Raw genomic sequence first — 18,315 nt, 5'->3', positions numbered from 1 at the left:
ACATTTGTGAAACGCGTAACACAAAAATTTTATACCAGTTACGCTAATTCGCATTTAATCGGCCATTCGGATTAATATTTAATATTCAATTCGCTATAATTTGGAATATTACATATTATTCATACATTTACAATTTTTAATTTTTATTTTACTTATTTCTCGCTGCATTTCCTATACGCAAAAGCTATATCGCTTTTATCAAGCTATATATTTTACAGTCGTTATATATAAAGCTATATATGAAAAGAGTTATTTATAGCAATTATCCATAACAAGAAGCTATAATCTTCTACAATTTCTTCTCTCACAGGTGAATGAAATTCCACCTGTAGAGGGTTGAAGTCGTAATATTTTAAATAAATTCCAGAACAGAGTTCAAAATGTATTTATCGGTACCATAACAATAACATTGTCTATCGTTGCTACTTCAATGATCGCTAGATTACGAGAGTACAAACTCTTCGTAGCTCAATAAAAAAATCTCACGATCCCCCGATGCTCGTTCTGCTTTCCCGGATACAAGTCTGGTTTCACCATCTGTTCACCGCGCTAAATCGAAATACATATCACCGTCTGGTGGCTAAGAGAGGTAGCGTGAAATAGAGCGAGAGTGAAAAGAGAAATGCGTGCAGCGAGAAAAAGAGAACAATAGAGAAACCGAAAGAAAAACACCGTGAATTGTTTCAAAACCCTTTAGTAACGGAGGCAAAGTCGGAGGAGAAGAGCCAGAGGAAACTGGAAGTGGGTGAGCTAGTATGGGGCGCCGCAAGAGGAAGTCCGGCCTGGCCGGGCAAGGTCGAGTCTTTGGGCCCACCGGGCACCATGACTGTCTGGGTCCGTTGGTACGGGGGCGGGGGCGGTCGGAGCCAGGTCGAGGTCAAGGCTCTCAAGTCCCTCTCCGAAGGCCTCGAGGCGCACCACCGTGCGCGAAAAAAGTTTAGGAAGTGAGTCGCACCACCTCGTTCGGGGATCAACTTATCAGAAACGGGTTATCGAGCCCTCTTAGGGACGATGGGTACCGCGGGGATGAACGATCACCATTTACGAAACGATTAACGGTATACGACGCGTTTCCCAAGGTTTCATTTGATTTACAAGTTTTGCTGGTTTATCGTGTGTCTCTTTCTACGAGTTGTGAACAATGTATATTTGTTGTCGCATGATCTCTCTTAGATATCCTTCAATGTTATATTATTATCCTAGATTTGATTTTGATATTTTTGTTTTTAGAAGAGTTTCATATTATGTTTCTGGATTTTATATTTAATGAGACGTATGGACGTATCGGTGATCATGTTTCAAATAGATCTGTGTCTTATTTTTTTTTTTTTTTTCAATAATGTTCTTCGTTTGTACAGGATGTGGTTAAATCGTTTATCGTCCATTTTTCTAATTTGCATTTTTGATTTGAGACAATACGAATAGATTTGGTAAAATCGCTGCATACATATGCACTCATTAATATCCAGTATAGGAACGATTTACGATACAAACTTTCAACTTGGAACGGAAATACATAGAAGAACGGTATAAAATATATATCTTGTAGAAGATCATTTTCTTTCTATTCTTCTATTTATTTTATTTCTATCCGTTGCACTGGAGGAATTAAAGTTTTGATAAAAATCTACGGATTTAAAAAATTTAACAATCTTGATGAAGCGACTCTGATCGTAGGATTAACAAAAATAATAAATAACTTTTTGTACAGTTCGGATTTCCCTATCACTGGAATATTATGAGAAGCATTATTTTTAAAACCACAATATATTTGTCGCACAATTGAATTTTTTACAACTGAAGATAAATAACGCGATTCTGTTTCGTATTTTGTTATCGTTTATCCTATCATACCCGAGACAGATAAAAAGTATATCAAATTAAGATTGATAAGTGTTTTACATAGTTGATCTATACGTGTATCTAATTACTAACAACACATAATATCTTTTATATTATTTTATACGTATGATTACATTTATAACATACACAATAATCTATAAATGGATCAACCTTGTCAAGCATTTATTAACAAACCAACAGCCAATGTTATCGAATCTCTGTTTAATATAAGAAAACCTGTGCGTAGCTGCGATTGTTAATTTCACGACACTCGTTTAACAGTAGAAGGCTTTTAAGGTAGCCCTTTTAGAAGATCCCTATTGGAAAACGCTTTTACTCTGTCTCTTTGATCGCAGTTGCGCGTTTTTAGACGTATTTTAGTCTACACTCTGCAAACACATATGCAATTTTATTTATATCGCTTAGTATTGCTGTTTAAATATAACTTCTGTATTCTTTGTTTAGTAGTAAATTCTTCGTAGTCTCGTATATCATTTACAAAAAAAAAAAAAAAGGTTTATTGTCACGGTTACACGGCAGATAACGAATATCGGTAAAATTTTATGAAATTCTTTTCGATGTGGATGCAGTCTGTGATGCGTGTAAAATATCGGATAAAAAAAATGGACGTGACAGATTTACGGTTGAGAATCTTTTAATAATAACGCCATTCGCCGTTCCAAATCCGCTTATGGAGGATTCGACAGCCGGATATTTAAATTTGTTTGATTGAATCGAAACTCTTATCGACAGTTGGAAAAAGCAATTATATGTTCGATAAAAAATTTTTTTTTTGTTTCGCTTTGCCGATTAATTGGACTGGAAGAACAATAGCTGAAATAAAAGGCGTAAATTCTAGTAAACTTTAAAACATCCAAATTTTAATCATCGTATTTCCAAACAACAATTAATTTTTCCATGGATCAATTATCTTCTTTTTTTTTTTTGCTTAAGAAAGAAAAGGAAAAGATGTTCAGAAACTTAAAGCAGGACTAAGACTGTTTGAAGACACGAATGATTAACGTATTAAGGGCCAACGTTGCATTAACGCGACATTTAATTTATAATCTCTTTCAAGTCAATTTAATCAGTTACCTTTTTCCGTGACATTGTGATTAGCAAGAGAATTTCAAAGATGTGGCTAATGTATTGTCACTTTTTCTTCTTGCATTTAAATCCTATATTAGTAAGGATACTTAAAGAAATTGAAATATTCGTAACATTATCGAAGTTTCATATAACGTCAGTCAATTTTTAAACAAATGACTAAAGTTTATTATCCAGTGACTCTATGAGAAAATGATAAATATTGCTTTTAGTTATTAGTTTTTCCTCAATTTATACATTTTCTTATCATTCGTGTATTGTTGTTAAGATATCCGGATACTTATGTATATGACCCGTAGTGTAAATTACTTCATTTACATCTTTCGATATTGTTGCATTTGCATAACTTGAACATATCGTTCGAATGCTTGGTTCTTAATAAGTTAATGTTCGAGAACTACTAAAATTCTCCTATAAAAATGTCACGCAGTAAACGGAGAATTTTCAACAACTCGTAAGAAGTCTTTCGTCCGTTTCCTTGATCAATTGTTTCGATTCATTTAACCAATCCCCGACCAGCAAAGTAGTGTCGTAGCTGCGTAGCGTATTCTAGACGTATCGCGGCTTTACTGTTGCTCACCAAAACCGTATCCGGACGCACTGAACGTTCCTTTCGACTAACCCCACGATTTTCTCGTTTGCCCCGTTTCTTTTTCTAGAAGTCGTAAATTGAACATGCAACTGGAGAACGCTATACAGGAAGCAATGGCGGAATTGGACAAAGTCACGGAGTCAAGTAAGGATCAGAAGATCACCGGCAGGTCCTGTAAAGTGACCGGAAGCAGGGGACCGGAAAACGGCGGCGCTTCGAAACAAGAGGGGAAAAGATCCTCGAAGAAGTCTATCGGATCTTTGAATCCTGTTACAGCAGAGCAGAAAGAGTGTAGGTGATCCGTGTCGATTGATTCTCAAACGACTCAACTTAGATTACGGTGATGCGACGGTGAGATCAATTCTATACGAAGAAAAATCGAAGAGGCTGTCGAAGCGTTTGTTATCAAGAGATTTCGGCACTCGACATGTTCTACGTTGTTTTCTAAATTTCCGGCAGACGATTTACTGTTTTCGCTGACAATGTATGGAAGTTTCGTGTTGTATTCGATAGGATTAATATCGGAGACGTTTTTAATCGAGTACGTCGACAGGTCAAAATTTTATGAAGATTCGCTACTTTATAATTCTTATCGAACACGGTTGATTTTATCGAATACAATTGTCGGAGCTTCAGATTTTCCTAAAGCTTTACGAGAACTAGATTTCAAATTTTTCATTCGATATATTCAATATTGTCTTCTGTATTGCGATCATATCTTTGTGTAAAATTGAACGATATTGAACTAATTGTATTATAGAACTATGTAAAATCACGGATGCGGTTATTTTACATTATCTGGGATCTTCTAAGTAAGTGTGATACGGATTCAAACTCTTGTAATGGTTGATATGTAATATAACGGATAGAAGAAGTCGCAATGCAGAAGTAAAGATTGTTGAATGAGAAGATCGTAGAATAAGCGAAATTAATTGTTGTACATACATTTTTCTTCTATTGGAGTAAATAAGAATTGTTCAATTCTAGAAATTACAGAATGGTAAATAAGTATAATTTTTTAAAAAAAAAAAAAAAAAAAAAAAGTGGAGAAATCAATATCGTGGTCCAGTTTGTTGAAAGCAACAAAATGTCGAATCCATAATATTCGAAAATTCTTACGGTTGCCCTGATAGAATCAAAAGTAGATAAAAGTAGATACGAATTAATTTGTTTGACGTTTTTCTTGTGGCACACAAGCACGTTTATTTTTCTTGTATATAAATATCGATGATACCATGAATGAAAGTTTTAGAGATGCTGATGAATTTCGTCGTTCAATACATATGTTAATAGAGGAACAGGAAGCAGAAAAGTCAATCGAATGTGATCGAAGCGACTGAACGTAGAAATAATGAAAAATATTATGTAATCGAATTACAAAAGATTTTTATCGATCGAAAGTCGGTCGAGATATATCTCGACGTGATATAGGATAGTTTGTCGTTATTTCTCCGCAATAATTTGCTGCTAGCGAGCGTAATTCTAGCAAACACCATTTTCCTATTGAGCATTGCTGTTCCAAAGTTGAATTCTTTACGAATTGTCGATCACTCGCTAATTCAAGAAGCAAATTGTTGCCGAACATCGTGTAAATCGTAACAGTAGAATCTGTTAGATCTTTAATTTGTTAAGAATATTTTAAAAAATTTACAGGACATATTACCGAAACGAAATTGTTGAATTATCTATGCGCATCAAAGCACGTACACGTAAATATTTTTCTTTAACGCCAGAATTAGCAGGAAAATGGGCGAAAATTGTAAAAATGTAATAATCACGCAATTAGAAAGTCATTAGTGGAAAAAAATATATATTATGTATCTATGGCCGATCTGACATCGCGTGGAGCTGGCCTACAATATGTGTCTTCGTGTTACTTATATAGTTACATACAGATAGTACGATCATTGAGTGATACAGGAAAGTTTTATTTGAGAAACGAGGAAGTGGTGCGCGTTTACCTAGCTGGTGCATCAATTGTAAAAATACTGTGCAGACTATAGCCTTTCTTTCTTTTTTTCTTTTTTTTTCTTTTTTTTTCTTTTTTTTCTTTTTTAGTTGATACGTTTCTGTCGAACGTAGATTTAGTAAAGACGAATGTATTTTATTCACTGACTCGAGCTGTAACGAGATAGATATACTCTGCGAGTTCGCGTAAACGAACATAAGCGATTCTTGCAACTTTCGAACTAGAGACGTTGTTTCGAATGTTACATTAACATTCACAGACATATAGGATGTGTGATAAGGGGCATAAGAGGTATTTGTATCTCCAATACTTACATAAAATACGTGTAATGTAACGAGTTAGAATGTACGATCAGGTGTTCGATTTTAGAATGACGAACACACTTTCACGCGTCACCTCGTTTTTCTTTTCTTGTTTTTAAAACCACGTGCGAGTGTGTTTACGCTTGCATTGAAGATATAGAAACGAGTATGTGTAGTTTTTAAATGATATTTTTGCGAAAGAGTCAACATCACAGTACCTATAGAAAAAAATCACCGTTTCCAATCATTTTTTAAATGGCTATACGTAAGTATACAAGGAGTAATTGTTTTACCGGGACGTCATCGTGTTGCGCTGTAATATCGAATAGTCTCGACACGTTGAAACTCTTTTTAAACTTAGCCGGCCACAGACGGCCGGTGTTTTTTGATCCGCGTAATAATTTTCTAACGATATATTCTTTAGATGGTAAAGTAACGTATCGATGCCATGGTTCGATATTCTATGAACGAAAAGCTAAATGAATCAAGTGTACATAAGAAACAAACGATCGAATTAATTAAAAACTCGAGGTCTCTGCGAAGTGTCATCATTTGATTTTAATCAGACACACGCTGAATTTCCACTTTTAACGAAACGGGTCTTTCGAGTAACTTAAAGTAAATTTTAGTTAAAAAAGAAAAAAAAAACAAGAAATTAAAAAGAAAAAAAAAAGAACACAATGAAAGAGGAGTAGAACGCCGAAAAAATTAAAAAGTCATTGCGAGAACACTTTTCCATTTTCATGTTCTTTCTGAGTGCGTGTCTAACACGTATTTTGTTTTAACGTTTCCTTTTGTCTTCTTTTTTTAATCTCAATCGTACGATAGCGTGTAATTCGTCTTTATTTTTATATGGTCGCGAAAATCCAAAACTATACCGCGTTATTCAGCGCACAATTTAACTCCGAGACGCGAGAAATGTTCCTTTGAAAGCATGTACGCATAAATATGTACAAAACCATACAGAGCGAATCTTTAAAAGTTAGTAGGATATACGAGTATTAAATGGATATTTTATTTGATCGAGTGTCTGGTCGAGGAGCCATTGTCCATGAAAAAAGATTTCGAGCCAGGAAAACCTTACGACATTAATACGTTGCTTATCAATCTGAGATGAGTAAAACAATTTTTCAATTTCTCAATACGTCAATAAAGCGGCAAATGACTTTTTCATCTGTGAAATCTTTACGTCGATGCATTTTTATTTTTACTATGCAAATTGTGAAGAGTTCGACTAAATTGCTAAGAACTACGCTTTCAGGAATTCGGTTTCGAACAACTTGATAAGCAATGTGTTAAAAGAAAGACATTCAATAGATCTAAACACACGACAGACAGACAATAAAGAAAATGCAAGTATCAAAAGAGAAAGAGGGTTGCGCGAATTTTTTTGATGACTCGTCACTTCGACTTTCGAAGAAGAACATTCTCAGTCGAATGAATTCCATAAACTGTCGATTATTCGTTGCTAATACTATGAAATTGTAGACAGAAATAGTTGGTATTTCTGATGGAAAATTAAATAATTTGCAAAATTTCTATACCTCTTGCAAATTCTTGTAACTGTCACTTTTGTAACTGGTCTCAATGTTTTACCATGAAGGAAATTCAAAAGCCTTTCAAATATAATATTATTATGTAAAATATCCAAAATTTCTGAGGACCAATAATCATTTTCTAAATTGTTTAATTATAAATGTCACTTTTACAGTAAAAGGGAGAATGGTAATAAATTCATTAGATTTTTCACTGTTTGATCAAATCGCTTCAATTAATTCTGTAATACTGTAAAAAAACAACGATATATAAACATATTTATCTAAGTTACATATTGGAGAAAATAGCAGTTACAAGTAGCCGTGTAACAATGTAAATTATTATTTGTGCCGAAATTCGAGGAATGTTCTGAGTTTTGATACGTGACGTTAAAGTAAAATAAATTTACAAATTTAATTTCTCGAATAACAAACTTAAATGATAAAAATATTTTCTCTGATATGTGATATCGAACAATAACTTTCATAACACGAATTAAAACATTTGATACATAATATAAAGTTTTGTATGACTACAGTTAGAGAAGACGAACATAAATTTTCAAAGTTTGATCAAGCAGTTTATGGAGAGCGAGAGAGAGAGAGAGAGAGAGAGAGAGAGCGAGAGAGAACGAGAGAGAGAGAGAGCGCGAGAGAGAGAGAGAGAAAGAGAGAAGTTAGTTTTATCTTATGCAAATAGTTGACAAAAAATTGAGTTAGTCGAATGGGACTAACTAAGATTCTAAACGCAAGGACCACTAATGTTTATGCTGCTCGAAACTACGAGTGGAACAGTGTACGAATTTTTAAGGAACAGTTTTCTTCTATTATCTATTCTAGCAACGAATAATCGTTGTGACTAGAACGACAGAGAACACCGCGTTTTTCGCTTACGAAGTCTCGTCGTTCACATTTACTCCATCGATCCTAATTGGTTATTCACGCGCCTCTAATTAACGACGGTACATCAAATGAAATCAAAAGCTCGCGGCAAGACTTCATGTCGTCGGGCCTTTCCTCGCAAGCACGTTCATATTCAAAAGTCTCGTTTTCATCGACGACTAACAACGAGACGATTAACAAAACGCAGCAACAAAGAGACACTTAGAGCCTCAGGAAGACCAAAATGATGCATTATCTCAGATTTGTAGATTTTTCGTTTTTTTTTTTTTTAATCAGTGGCGAAAGACATATCACCGGCCGCGGATGACGATTTTCGATGACGATTGACATAGCTTTCTCTGAAATAGGGAAATAGATGGAAAGCGAGGTAAAATGGGATAATAATGAGAAACACCGGTGTCGAAAAGACTTTACGGGGATCGTGCGAATAGGAAACGCGCAAACGGCTGGCATCGCTATTACACAACATGGGACCGTTTAAACATAAGACACTTATAATTTTATTGTTCGATTCCTTCGCCCAGTCGGTAGCCGTGGGGCGGAATGTAATTTTGTCTTGCGGCTCCTTGCTAATTTCGTAACATCGATCCAGAGGTCGAGTCAACACGAGGGGGAGGTTTTTTGTCCTTTCTTCGCAGCGTATTCACGCGCTAAGCGGGAGATTAATAAATTTATTAAAAAAACGAAAACGAAAAAAAAGGTAAAAAAAAAAAAAACAGTAAAGACTTACCTCAGTAACGTAATGTACGCAAGAATCAAACATCTTTATGATCGAGAGTACGTATACACCGTAGAGCCGACGTCCTTTGTATATTTTCCGTATTGTACATAGTTATACATACGCCTTATCGGTAATTATCGCTGTACGATAACCGTCGAACTGCGCACTATTTAATATGTATTTATGCGAATCATTGGACAAAAGAAGCTGCGCCTATTTGGTCAGCAACGTGCTCGCGGAAAAAGCCACGTGGGTAGAAAAGAAGATGCTTTTTAAGCAGAACCATGCTTCAATCAGTGCGAATATTTTTATTTATAAATGAATTTCGTTTTTGATCTTTTAAATCGAAGAACAAAACGAATCGTGATTCAATATTCTTAGATAATCAATTTTGTACATATACGTATGTCTATATGTTACTTTATGACGTTTTACCAGTGTATTAATGTCGTTAAAAAACGATTGAAGTGTCTAGCTCATATCACTGTTTTTATATGTATAATTTTTCATATTTGATTTTTTTAGTTATTAGACGATACTCTTACTAATCATTATCCGGCCTGTCGGGTTTTCTAGTTGAGATTTGTTTTCGTAGAAAAGTCAATTTTAATAAATAAATGTAATAAACGCTTACGTATATCTATCTTTGTGTTTTTATCGAATTTTTTGTATACTATTATTTTCCGCGATTTTCTCTTATTTTCTTTCTTTTCTTGTTTTTCAGTAAAATGAAATTTTTCAATGAAATTTTTCAATGAGATCGTGATAAAGGTCATGGTTAAGGAGTGTTTGAAAATTCCAAACATCGTCAACCTACGTTGCTTTTTCTCGATACGAATCAAACGTCGAATCGATAAACATAGAGGATTGCGAGCACGATAATGTAAAAAAGAGGCCTACGTTAATCGATACTTTATCGTCTCTTTTTTTTTGCATTTCCTTTTCCTTCTTGCGACGGTTGGACGGGTACGATCAAACAGTGACTAAAGATAGTTAACGCGTTTAGCCAAGCGGTACGACTAGTAATTGCGGGAAACAAATTTTTTGGAGAACTATATACCGATAGTTATCAAAGTGTGACTGAGGAGCACGAGTTTTTTTGGCAAATATTTATTACTATTATTATTTATCAAAAAATAAATAAAAAACGAGGAGAATGTAGTTATATTTAATGGAGCGTTTCGTTCGCTTGTTATGTTTTGAGAGAGATCTAAAAAAAAGAGGAGAATGGGGTGCGGGGCGACTTTTGTTTATTGTCGCGTAATGTATTGTAAGAGTGAGAGAGAAAGAGCAAAAAATTTGGGAAGAATGACAGGAAACGAGTGAGAGAGAAAAAATGTGAGAAATAGAATGAGAACAAAGATAAAACTAACAAAAAAAGAAAAAAGAGAGGAAAAAAAAGAGAACGATCGAAAATGCAAATTTTGGGGAACGAAGATAGATTTAAGAAGCACCAAAATAAAAGTGAAAAAACGAAAAACTGATTAAACTCCTTAGGAACAAACGATCCAACTGTAATCACGATTGCCGTGTAAAACAAATTTAGAAGACGGATGCACTTCTTGGTGTACAATATGACTATTGACGCAGATAATAGCTATACATATTACGATATCATTTCGTCAGTGGTATTACAATAAGAGATAATAATTTTATATTTACAAGATAGAAGATCGTTGAATCTAAATGAGTGTAATATACGTCTGTACTATGAAAAGAAGAAACACACGACACACGGAAAGCATATTACACATATGTATGTATACAGTATACTACCCTTCCACTTCATGGAGACTCCCTTTTTGCAATCCCATTCCCATCCTCCGCGTTCCCAAAATTCCGTGCTAGGACAAAAAACTAGGAAAGCTAGCTTATTTAATATATTTGGCATGATATTTATATATATATTATATATATATAAATACGACTATATATATAAATATATGAATATAAATACGGATATAAATATAAATATAAATATGATTATAAATATAAATATAAATGCAAATATAAATACAAAGTATAAATATATATATAAATATAAATAAATATATATATATATATACATGAGAGATAGAGCATAAAATAAAAAAAAATGGAATAGCCTCGGGTGGCAATATTTGCTTGTCCGAGGAAAAGTATGAAGCTATGTGATCCACTACTACTAGTAGCTTTTAGCTGTAAAGACTTATACTTTATTTTGTAAATTTTGTTTATACAATGTTTGATCGTTCACGCATAATACTATTGTATGTGAAAATAAGTTAATAAATCATTAACATGTGAAGTTATATAACTGTGAAATGTCTACTATTCTGCCTTCTCGTCGTTACGTAATCACATAATGCATATAATTAATACTGAAACTTTTACAATTTTTAAACTCTTATGTAGTATTATCTGATGCTATATAATATATGAATAAGAGGTATAGTTATATTTTCTTTTGTATGAAATAATTACAACGGATGATACATAATTCCTGTATGACATGTTCTTGTCACATTTTTCAAATAATTCTTTTCATATTAATTTTAGTAAATGGTATATATACGAGGTACAGTAAACGTCGGTAAAAAAATTCTTTGCACCATTATATACGCCTCTTGAAATAGCGCAATTTTGTTCTCTGTGAGAAGTTTTTTCATATGAAATAAATAAATAAAGCAATATAAATAAATCAAGTATCTCAATATCCTGTTCCCGCGCGTCTTCTCCTGTTTACGCGCATTCCCGCCAGTTTCAATCATTCAGATAAGTGAACGAGATTTTATTGAAATCTTCTTGTCAACTTCGATAGCTTACATTTTAAACTTTATCCGTTTGCTGTGTGGAACTGATTCTTCTACGTTACATCTTAATCCGAATATAGATCGATTACGATAAACTATATCCTTTATAAATGAAATCTTGTTCTTTAGAATACTCGTGATTCTGCACTTTGCCGTCTCAGCTGCGCTGTAGTCTTTCTCCATGCTGTACCGATAACATCGCATGCGATACGAAATTGATATGGGGGTTAACTGAGCTCCAAAACGTGGCATACGAATTAAATGTCATATCTATGTAGCATTCTTATCTTCATAGTGGCAGCACTGGCAACAGAAGTTGCTTGCGAGAAGCATAGTTTACGGAGATAGCACGTTATAGGACGCATACGGACGGCAGCAAGAATTAGAATTGTAAACATGATTTGTTTTGTAGCAGAAATGATATCAACGGTGAGTATTCATTAATACATTTTCTTTCTTTCGATTCAAATAGACTAAAGATTACCCCTATCACATATATTGTATTGATTCAACTAGAATTATGTGAAATTATAAATAATTTTGATATTATTCTTTTAAACGATACAGTGATTAACATAATATAATTGTTATGCTATAGGGAATTGACAGTGAGTCATGTATGAACCACATAGATTCAACTGTGAGAGACATAATGTACAATCATGCATATGAAGAATTGTTTGTACTCGACGTTGGTCCAGAAAATCTATTTAAAAGGCAACAAGGTACTGTAAAACAATATACTTCTTGGATATCTTGAGAAAGCTCATATAAGCGAGTTCCAATGTAAAAATTAAAGAAGTACGTTTGTCAGTTATGATATGTAATTTAATAATAAGAGCATATAGGAAATCTTAAAAGTAGTCTTTTAAGTTTGTCTAAATGTATTTTATAGGGAATGGAACAATCTAAGGGCTGACAAAAGGAAATGTCACAGAAGTGATGATACCACGTTAAAGGATTTTTGGATTCATTGGGTACATATGTGAATAAAAAACCAATTGTGGAACCAACTGAAGAGGAAGCTGCAGAGTTAGAAGTAATATTATGCAAAAGAAGTAGAAAAGGAAATCCATTCAAGAGAACACTGTATTACATACTACTATCTTGTGCTAACTTTTAAATATGTATATCGTTTGAATAACAAGTAGAGATTATATAATGATAAAGATAGACATATCAGTTTTCTATGCACCAAAGCATATTGAGGTACATTTACCCCAACAGATGCTTCATATCAGAAGTACGAATTCATATTTGTGAGAAACATATAGAGGGTATTTTACAGATTAGGTGGTTCCTACATACTATGCATTTATTGCTTTCTAGTGGCATAAACTGTAATGGTGGAGGTATGTATGTATATTTAAATTCTTTTAATATATAATAAATTCAAATAATAAGTATCATATCTTATTGTTTGCAGAATTTTATAAATGTCAGCTTTCATAGATAATAAATTACTTATACCTTTTGCAGGGGGATATCCATTCAGTTAAAATAACATACCAGCAGTTCTACCTTCTTCTAATCGAAAGTGGCTAGCATGTCAATATATAAATAATAAAATTGTTACATTTTCTCCATTAAGCAGATTCAAAATGAATCGTAAGAAGATATTTACGGGCCACGTGGGTGCTGTTTATGCGTGCAGTTTGGATGTTTCTCCTGAAATGAGGTAGAAAAATTTTCACTAATTTTTATAAAGTTGCGTCTGGCATAGCACAACATAGTTTCTTTACACTAATTTTCTTTAGGTATGGGCTTGGAAAACAACAAAATCGTGTAGAAAATGAAAAGCACATGTTGGTGTCTGTACCAATATATTATACATCCTTGTGAAACTTGAAAAATAGTAACATCCGGATGGGACGGACACGTAAAATGTTGAAATTAAGTATATACAAAAACTAAGTATTTAATCGACGCAGGTTTTAGTATTCCTTTGATGTAATACATATTGTATATATTGCTTTTATGAATATTCAATTGCATTTTTGTAACACATAAATGCAAAAATAGGAGGGCAGATTTAAGCTTCTTTTTGAGAAAACATTCTCTTTGTACCATCTTGTAAATTTGTATACGAAGAATTTGACAATAAAGTAATATTTTCATAAAATCAGTATACATTTAATTCAATCCATCCCTTATTAATATTTAAGTACAAATAATTCGTATAAATTCATTACCAAATAAAATATAAAGTATAAATTGAAATGAAACAATAATTTCGTATATAGAACGCATTCGAAGTATATTGAATAATACGAATAGGTAGATTTCATTTACCTGGTTTAAAATTCTATGCAATGTTAGAGCGTATTAACAGTATTGATTATTCCATAGGGCAAAAGATATATTACGTACGATCACTATATTCATGGGTAAGCAATTTTTTAATCAGCGCTGATTCTCCTTTCACGCGGTATGTAGTATCCAATATTTCGTTTATAGCACACCGTAAAGTACACTTTGCGTGTAAGTATCTCTGAATTATGAAGTCGATGTGTTCCAAAAAATGAATATTTTCGAAGAAGTTTTTTAGTCGAAATATTTTTGCATAGAAGTCGGCGATTTTTTATGCAAATTAACAGACTGCAGACAGGTTCACGGCTACGAAAGCTCTTTTGTAATTTTAATACTTTGTTCGGCGGAATCATTTAATTTGACACTACATAAATAACGTCGCCGATGCTAAATGCAAACGCAGCTTTTGGAAGTTTGGCTCTTGAATTACCTTTCATTCCGCTTCTGCTCCTCTTGCACTTTGAATGAGCTTCAATGGTACGCTAGGGGCCGAGCAATCCCTGGCCAGTTAATCCAGAAAATTCCACCCGTTATACTAGAAATCACAAGGATGTCTGCGATTGCGTCAAATCCCTTCGTTTTTCCAATATTTTCCATAATTTTAGAATTTTTTATTACTTGCGTGTAAAGACTTCCTTTTTAAATAAAAATTTTTATAACAATAATAATTCCTAAGTATACAACTAAAAATCGATGTTATTGTAAAATTGAATTTTATTTTTCATGTTTGCATAAGCTTTTCCTATAAGAGCTTGTAAAGAAACGTTACAATTTGTTGAAATTTTGAAACTTTCACGGTATATCATTTTTACATGATTACTCATCAAAAATGTTATTGTGCACTTTTCTATCGCTATTTTATTTTTCCTTTGTAATAATATTATTTTAATCGAGAAACGTTATTTGCCTAAAATTCTCAACTAATCCATATGAAATAAAGGAGAAGTTATTTCCTAAAAAGTTTGATATTTAATCTGATATTGTGCTAAAATAAGTGGTCTCTGAGCGTTTATAAACACAATATAAATCCGTTGTACACTGCAACGAAACAGATTAAATGTTTTCGGGTCCTCGAGATTAAAAGTAATTTCTGCAAAAAGCTAATAAAATACCACACCAATTTCCGGAATTATTTCGACATGTTCTTTGCGTTTTTTGGTTTTCGCGTGACAGTTAATTTCCTTTTTACTATGGCGCTTCGAAATGAAAATTAGAAGCGTGAACAATTAATTCATAAAATCGTATGGAAATTGAATACACCGTCGTGATACACTGTTTCGTAAAAGTTTTGGATTCGAGAAAAGCTAATCACGCGCCAGTGAAAAGTAACACATTGTTCTTTATAAAAACAAATTCATTGATATGGGAAACGTCGGCGAATTACATGAGAATTGTAAACAGACGTCATCAAATTTCAAAATGTCACGATCGATCCGTCAAGAAAACAAAGATTCGAAAACGCGGCCCGGAATAAAATTGTCGGGTAATTAATACGGAAAATTTTGTCGACGGTTGATACGATTGTGCATGTCGCGTTTTCAAAGGGCTCGACTGTTTCAAAGCTTTCGACTTACGCAACGTCGACGTAATATATTTTCGAATAAAGCTCGGCTGCGCGTGCATCTGCGAGCGCAGACGTTCTACAAATACACACGGTGCTCCATCGAATCAAACGACGGAGAAAGCTAATTAAAGGTTCATATTTTTAAACGTCGATATTTCAACGAACTCGCTGGGAAGGGAGTGTTGAATTTCAACATGCATTTTATATGTACGTTTCGGAGAAAAAATCACAAATATTTTCATGGAAGCGATATCCTCAATAGAGCTGAAAAATTAATTTATTATTATACAGATTAGATAAATTTGAAGAAAGGTATGTAATTATTTTCATATCTATGCACATTTCTATAGAAAAATAGTTAAAAGTTAACCGCGAAAACTTACATAGTAAAAATGCATTTAAAAGGCAATTATAAAATGTTATTGTCATAACGAAGAGGTAATATTGTGATATTATTTGTGCTAAATATAATGAAAAAAGTTTGAAGAAATAAAAGAAATGTTTTATCGTTTCTTTGAAAATTAAATTTATCACATTAAATTTATTATATAATATTAGGCAAGTTAATCAATTTCGTGTATGTTTTCCAAAATTGCATATGAATAAAAGCATAATCCAGTATCATACCTTTTTGCTATCATTGCACTGTATTAGTTATTAATTGATACCGATACAAAAATCATGTTATTTTGTTAAGATCTTATTCTGTCATATAAATGAACAAATAAATAAAAACAACTCGCGCACTTTATAGGCAACATTTTTATTTTAAAGAACTAATGGTATGTACAAAAACTATGAAATTCCTGAGATTGGATTTATTTGTAATTGCTAACGAAAAAAGAGGAATTCTATCGAAATGGTGCATAAGCACTTTTAGACATTGCGTAAAGTGAACTCAACTTTCAGGGGCAGTTCGTCTTCGGGTTGCGGCAAACCGTTTCCTTATCCGTACTTTTAGCTTATGTTGCTTGAATGGACGAAACGATAGAGTAGACTGAGCAGCTCCCTTTTGATTTGGAGAATTCCGCTTGAAAGCATTGAAATCGCAATCGAGCAGACATGAAAGAAAATACATTCTTTGACGTTTGCATACCGACAGTAAATTTAATATTCTTTCCTTTTAAATCGCTAAACACCGATTATAATTCGGTATTTAATAAAAACAGACAAATAATGAAAGCATCAAAGTTGCCCGATTAATTCCCAGATTTCAAATTGTAGTTACAAAGCAAGAAACTGCAATCCCTTTTATAATCCCTTCCCCCTACAAACAAACTTCTGCCCATACAGAACCTTTTTCAATCCAATTTTTATATCTCAACATCGCTTTTGCTTCGATGATCAAAAGGACATTTAATATTTAAAAAAAAATTTTCGTATCAGACCATTCTCCTCGCATCTAAGAAATTTGTTTTGACAATGAGAAAAACACGTTCCGATCCAAAAACGCAGCACGGTTAATAACGATAAGCGACAGACGGAATTTTTGCTGAAATACGAAAGAAAAATACAGCATCAGATGGTACGGGTAATGAACCTCCTGTCGTATGGAGTGCACTCGATAAGCTGTTCACTGGCGGAAGCTGCGCCACGCTGGATCGCTTAACCGCTAGTCCGTCCGGCAGCGGATCATGCCGATATGATTACCGAATTATGCGAAGCTCGTTGCGCGCGACCGCGTTTGTCGAGCCACGGGGTACATAACCAATATTTAACGCCTATTAGTGCCAAAGAGAATTTATCTTACGGCGCCACGGGGGTCACACTTGAACGAAGGGGTACGAGGCCAGACTACGCCTGCTACCGGCCGAACAGAGGGTGCACACGAGGGTGAACTGGCGTGAGGGGTGTAACGCGTGCAAGCCGGTAGTCGCAGAAATTACGCGACAGCGTATCTGCTATTGATTTACTGGTAGCAGGTGCATACAGACCGAGTGAATCCTCGTTGGCCATATTATCAGGATAGATAGGTCGCTCATCAACTATATCTTTACAGTTATCGCGCGTCTGCCGCTGGTTGTCCAAGGATTTAATCCGTTAAACGGGAAAAAGTCTCGCGAGAAAGTTTCCGTTAATCTGGTTGGGAAGGTTAATGGACGTGGTGGAAGAGAATTTGAAGAAACGACCATCGGGTCTCCGTATGGTTGGTCAAAGTGATTTTGGTGTTTGTAACTTTACTACTTTGTACTTAATTAAGAATGAAGTTGCCGGCTTGAATGGCGTGTAAAATTTTACGATTCTGTGTGTGGGGATTTAGGCGAATAATTTTATTTTGTGCGGCGTGGAAGTATTTGATATAAATAAAGATAGGATATAAATAAAATGTGAGGGGTTGATAACGATCAAATGACTTTATGTAGAAATGTAGCAAGTATAAAGAAAATGTATAACTTTCAACTTAAACAGAGGAGGTCGTGAAGTAAATTTTACATTTAAAACTACGTTTACAGATTTATTTGATCCGATAAAATTTATGTAACATTTATAGCGAAAGAAGCCATTAATAATATATAAATCTATAACAAGTTTATGCTTTAATACAAATTATAGTTATACTATATATTATATTAATACAAATTTAAAAGAAATGATTATCGTAATTGCATTTAAAACACGTATGCATACTATGTCAATAAAATTATTAAATTTCTTATCACAATTTAAAAACTAAAACA

At 33.7% G+C, this 18,315-nt stretch overlaps 1 protein-coding gene and 2 long non-coding RNA genes across 5 annotated transcripts in view; 2 read left to right on the top strand and 1 right to left on the bottom strand.

Annotated features, from left to right (window-relative positions):
• LOC122567059 (mucin-17-like) overlaps positions 1–11,262 on the top strand; it is a 381,861-nt gene extending 370,599 nt beyond the window's left edge. For 2 of the 3 annotated variants that reach the window (XM_043725153.1, XM_043725155.1), the window contains 2 exons: positions 698–944; positions 3,609–11,262. In XM_043725153.1, the coding sequence (XP_043581088.1) occupies positions 698–944; positions 3,609–3,840 (479 nt within the window). In that variant the 3' untranslated portion in view covers positions 3,841–11,262. The remainder of the gene's footprint in view (positions 1–697; positions 945–3,608) is intronic. The other variant, XM_043725154.1, reaches the window with a different exon arrangement.
• Positions 11,263–12,678: 1,416 nt separating this feature from the next.
• LOC122567060 lies at positions 12,679–13,888 on the top strand. Its single transcript, XR_006316683.1, has 3 exons — positions 12,679–13,115; positions 13,243–13,441; positions 13,521–13,888. It is a non-coding gene; the product is annotated as an uncharacterized LOC122567060 (long non-coding RNA).
• On the bottom strand, positions 13,573–15,605 carry LOC122567062. Its single transcript, XR_006316685.1, has 2 exons — positions 15,191–15,605; positions 13,573–15,111 (listed from the first exon to the last, which is right to left on the bottom strand). It is a non-coding gene; the product is annotated as an uncharacterized LOC122567062 (long non-coding RNA).
• Between the last annotated feature and the right edge of the window lie 2,710 nt (positions 15,606–18,315).

Source organism: Bombus pyrosoma, linkage group LG4 (assembly GCF_014825855.1).
Source record: "Bombus pyrosoma isolate SC7728 linkage group LG4, ASM1482585v1, whole genome shotgun sequence".
Lineage (NCBI taxonomy): Eukaryota > Metazoa > Arthropoda > Insecta > Hymenoptera > Apidae > Bombus > Bombus pyrosoma.
The sequence above is the reverse complement of the archived record's forward strand: the minus strand, read 5'-3'. Positions and strand labels throughout refer to the sequence as shown.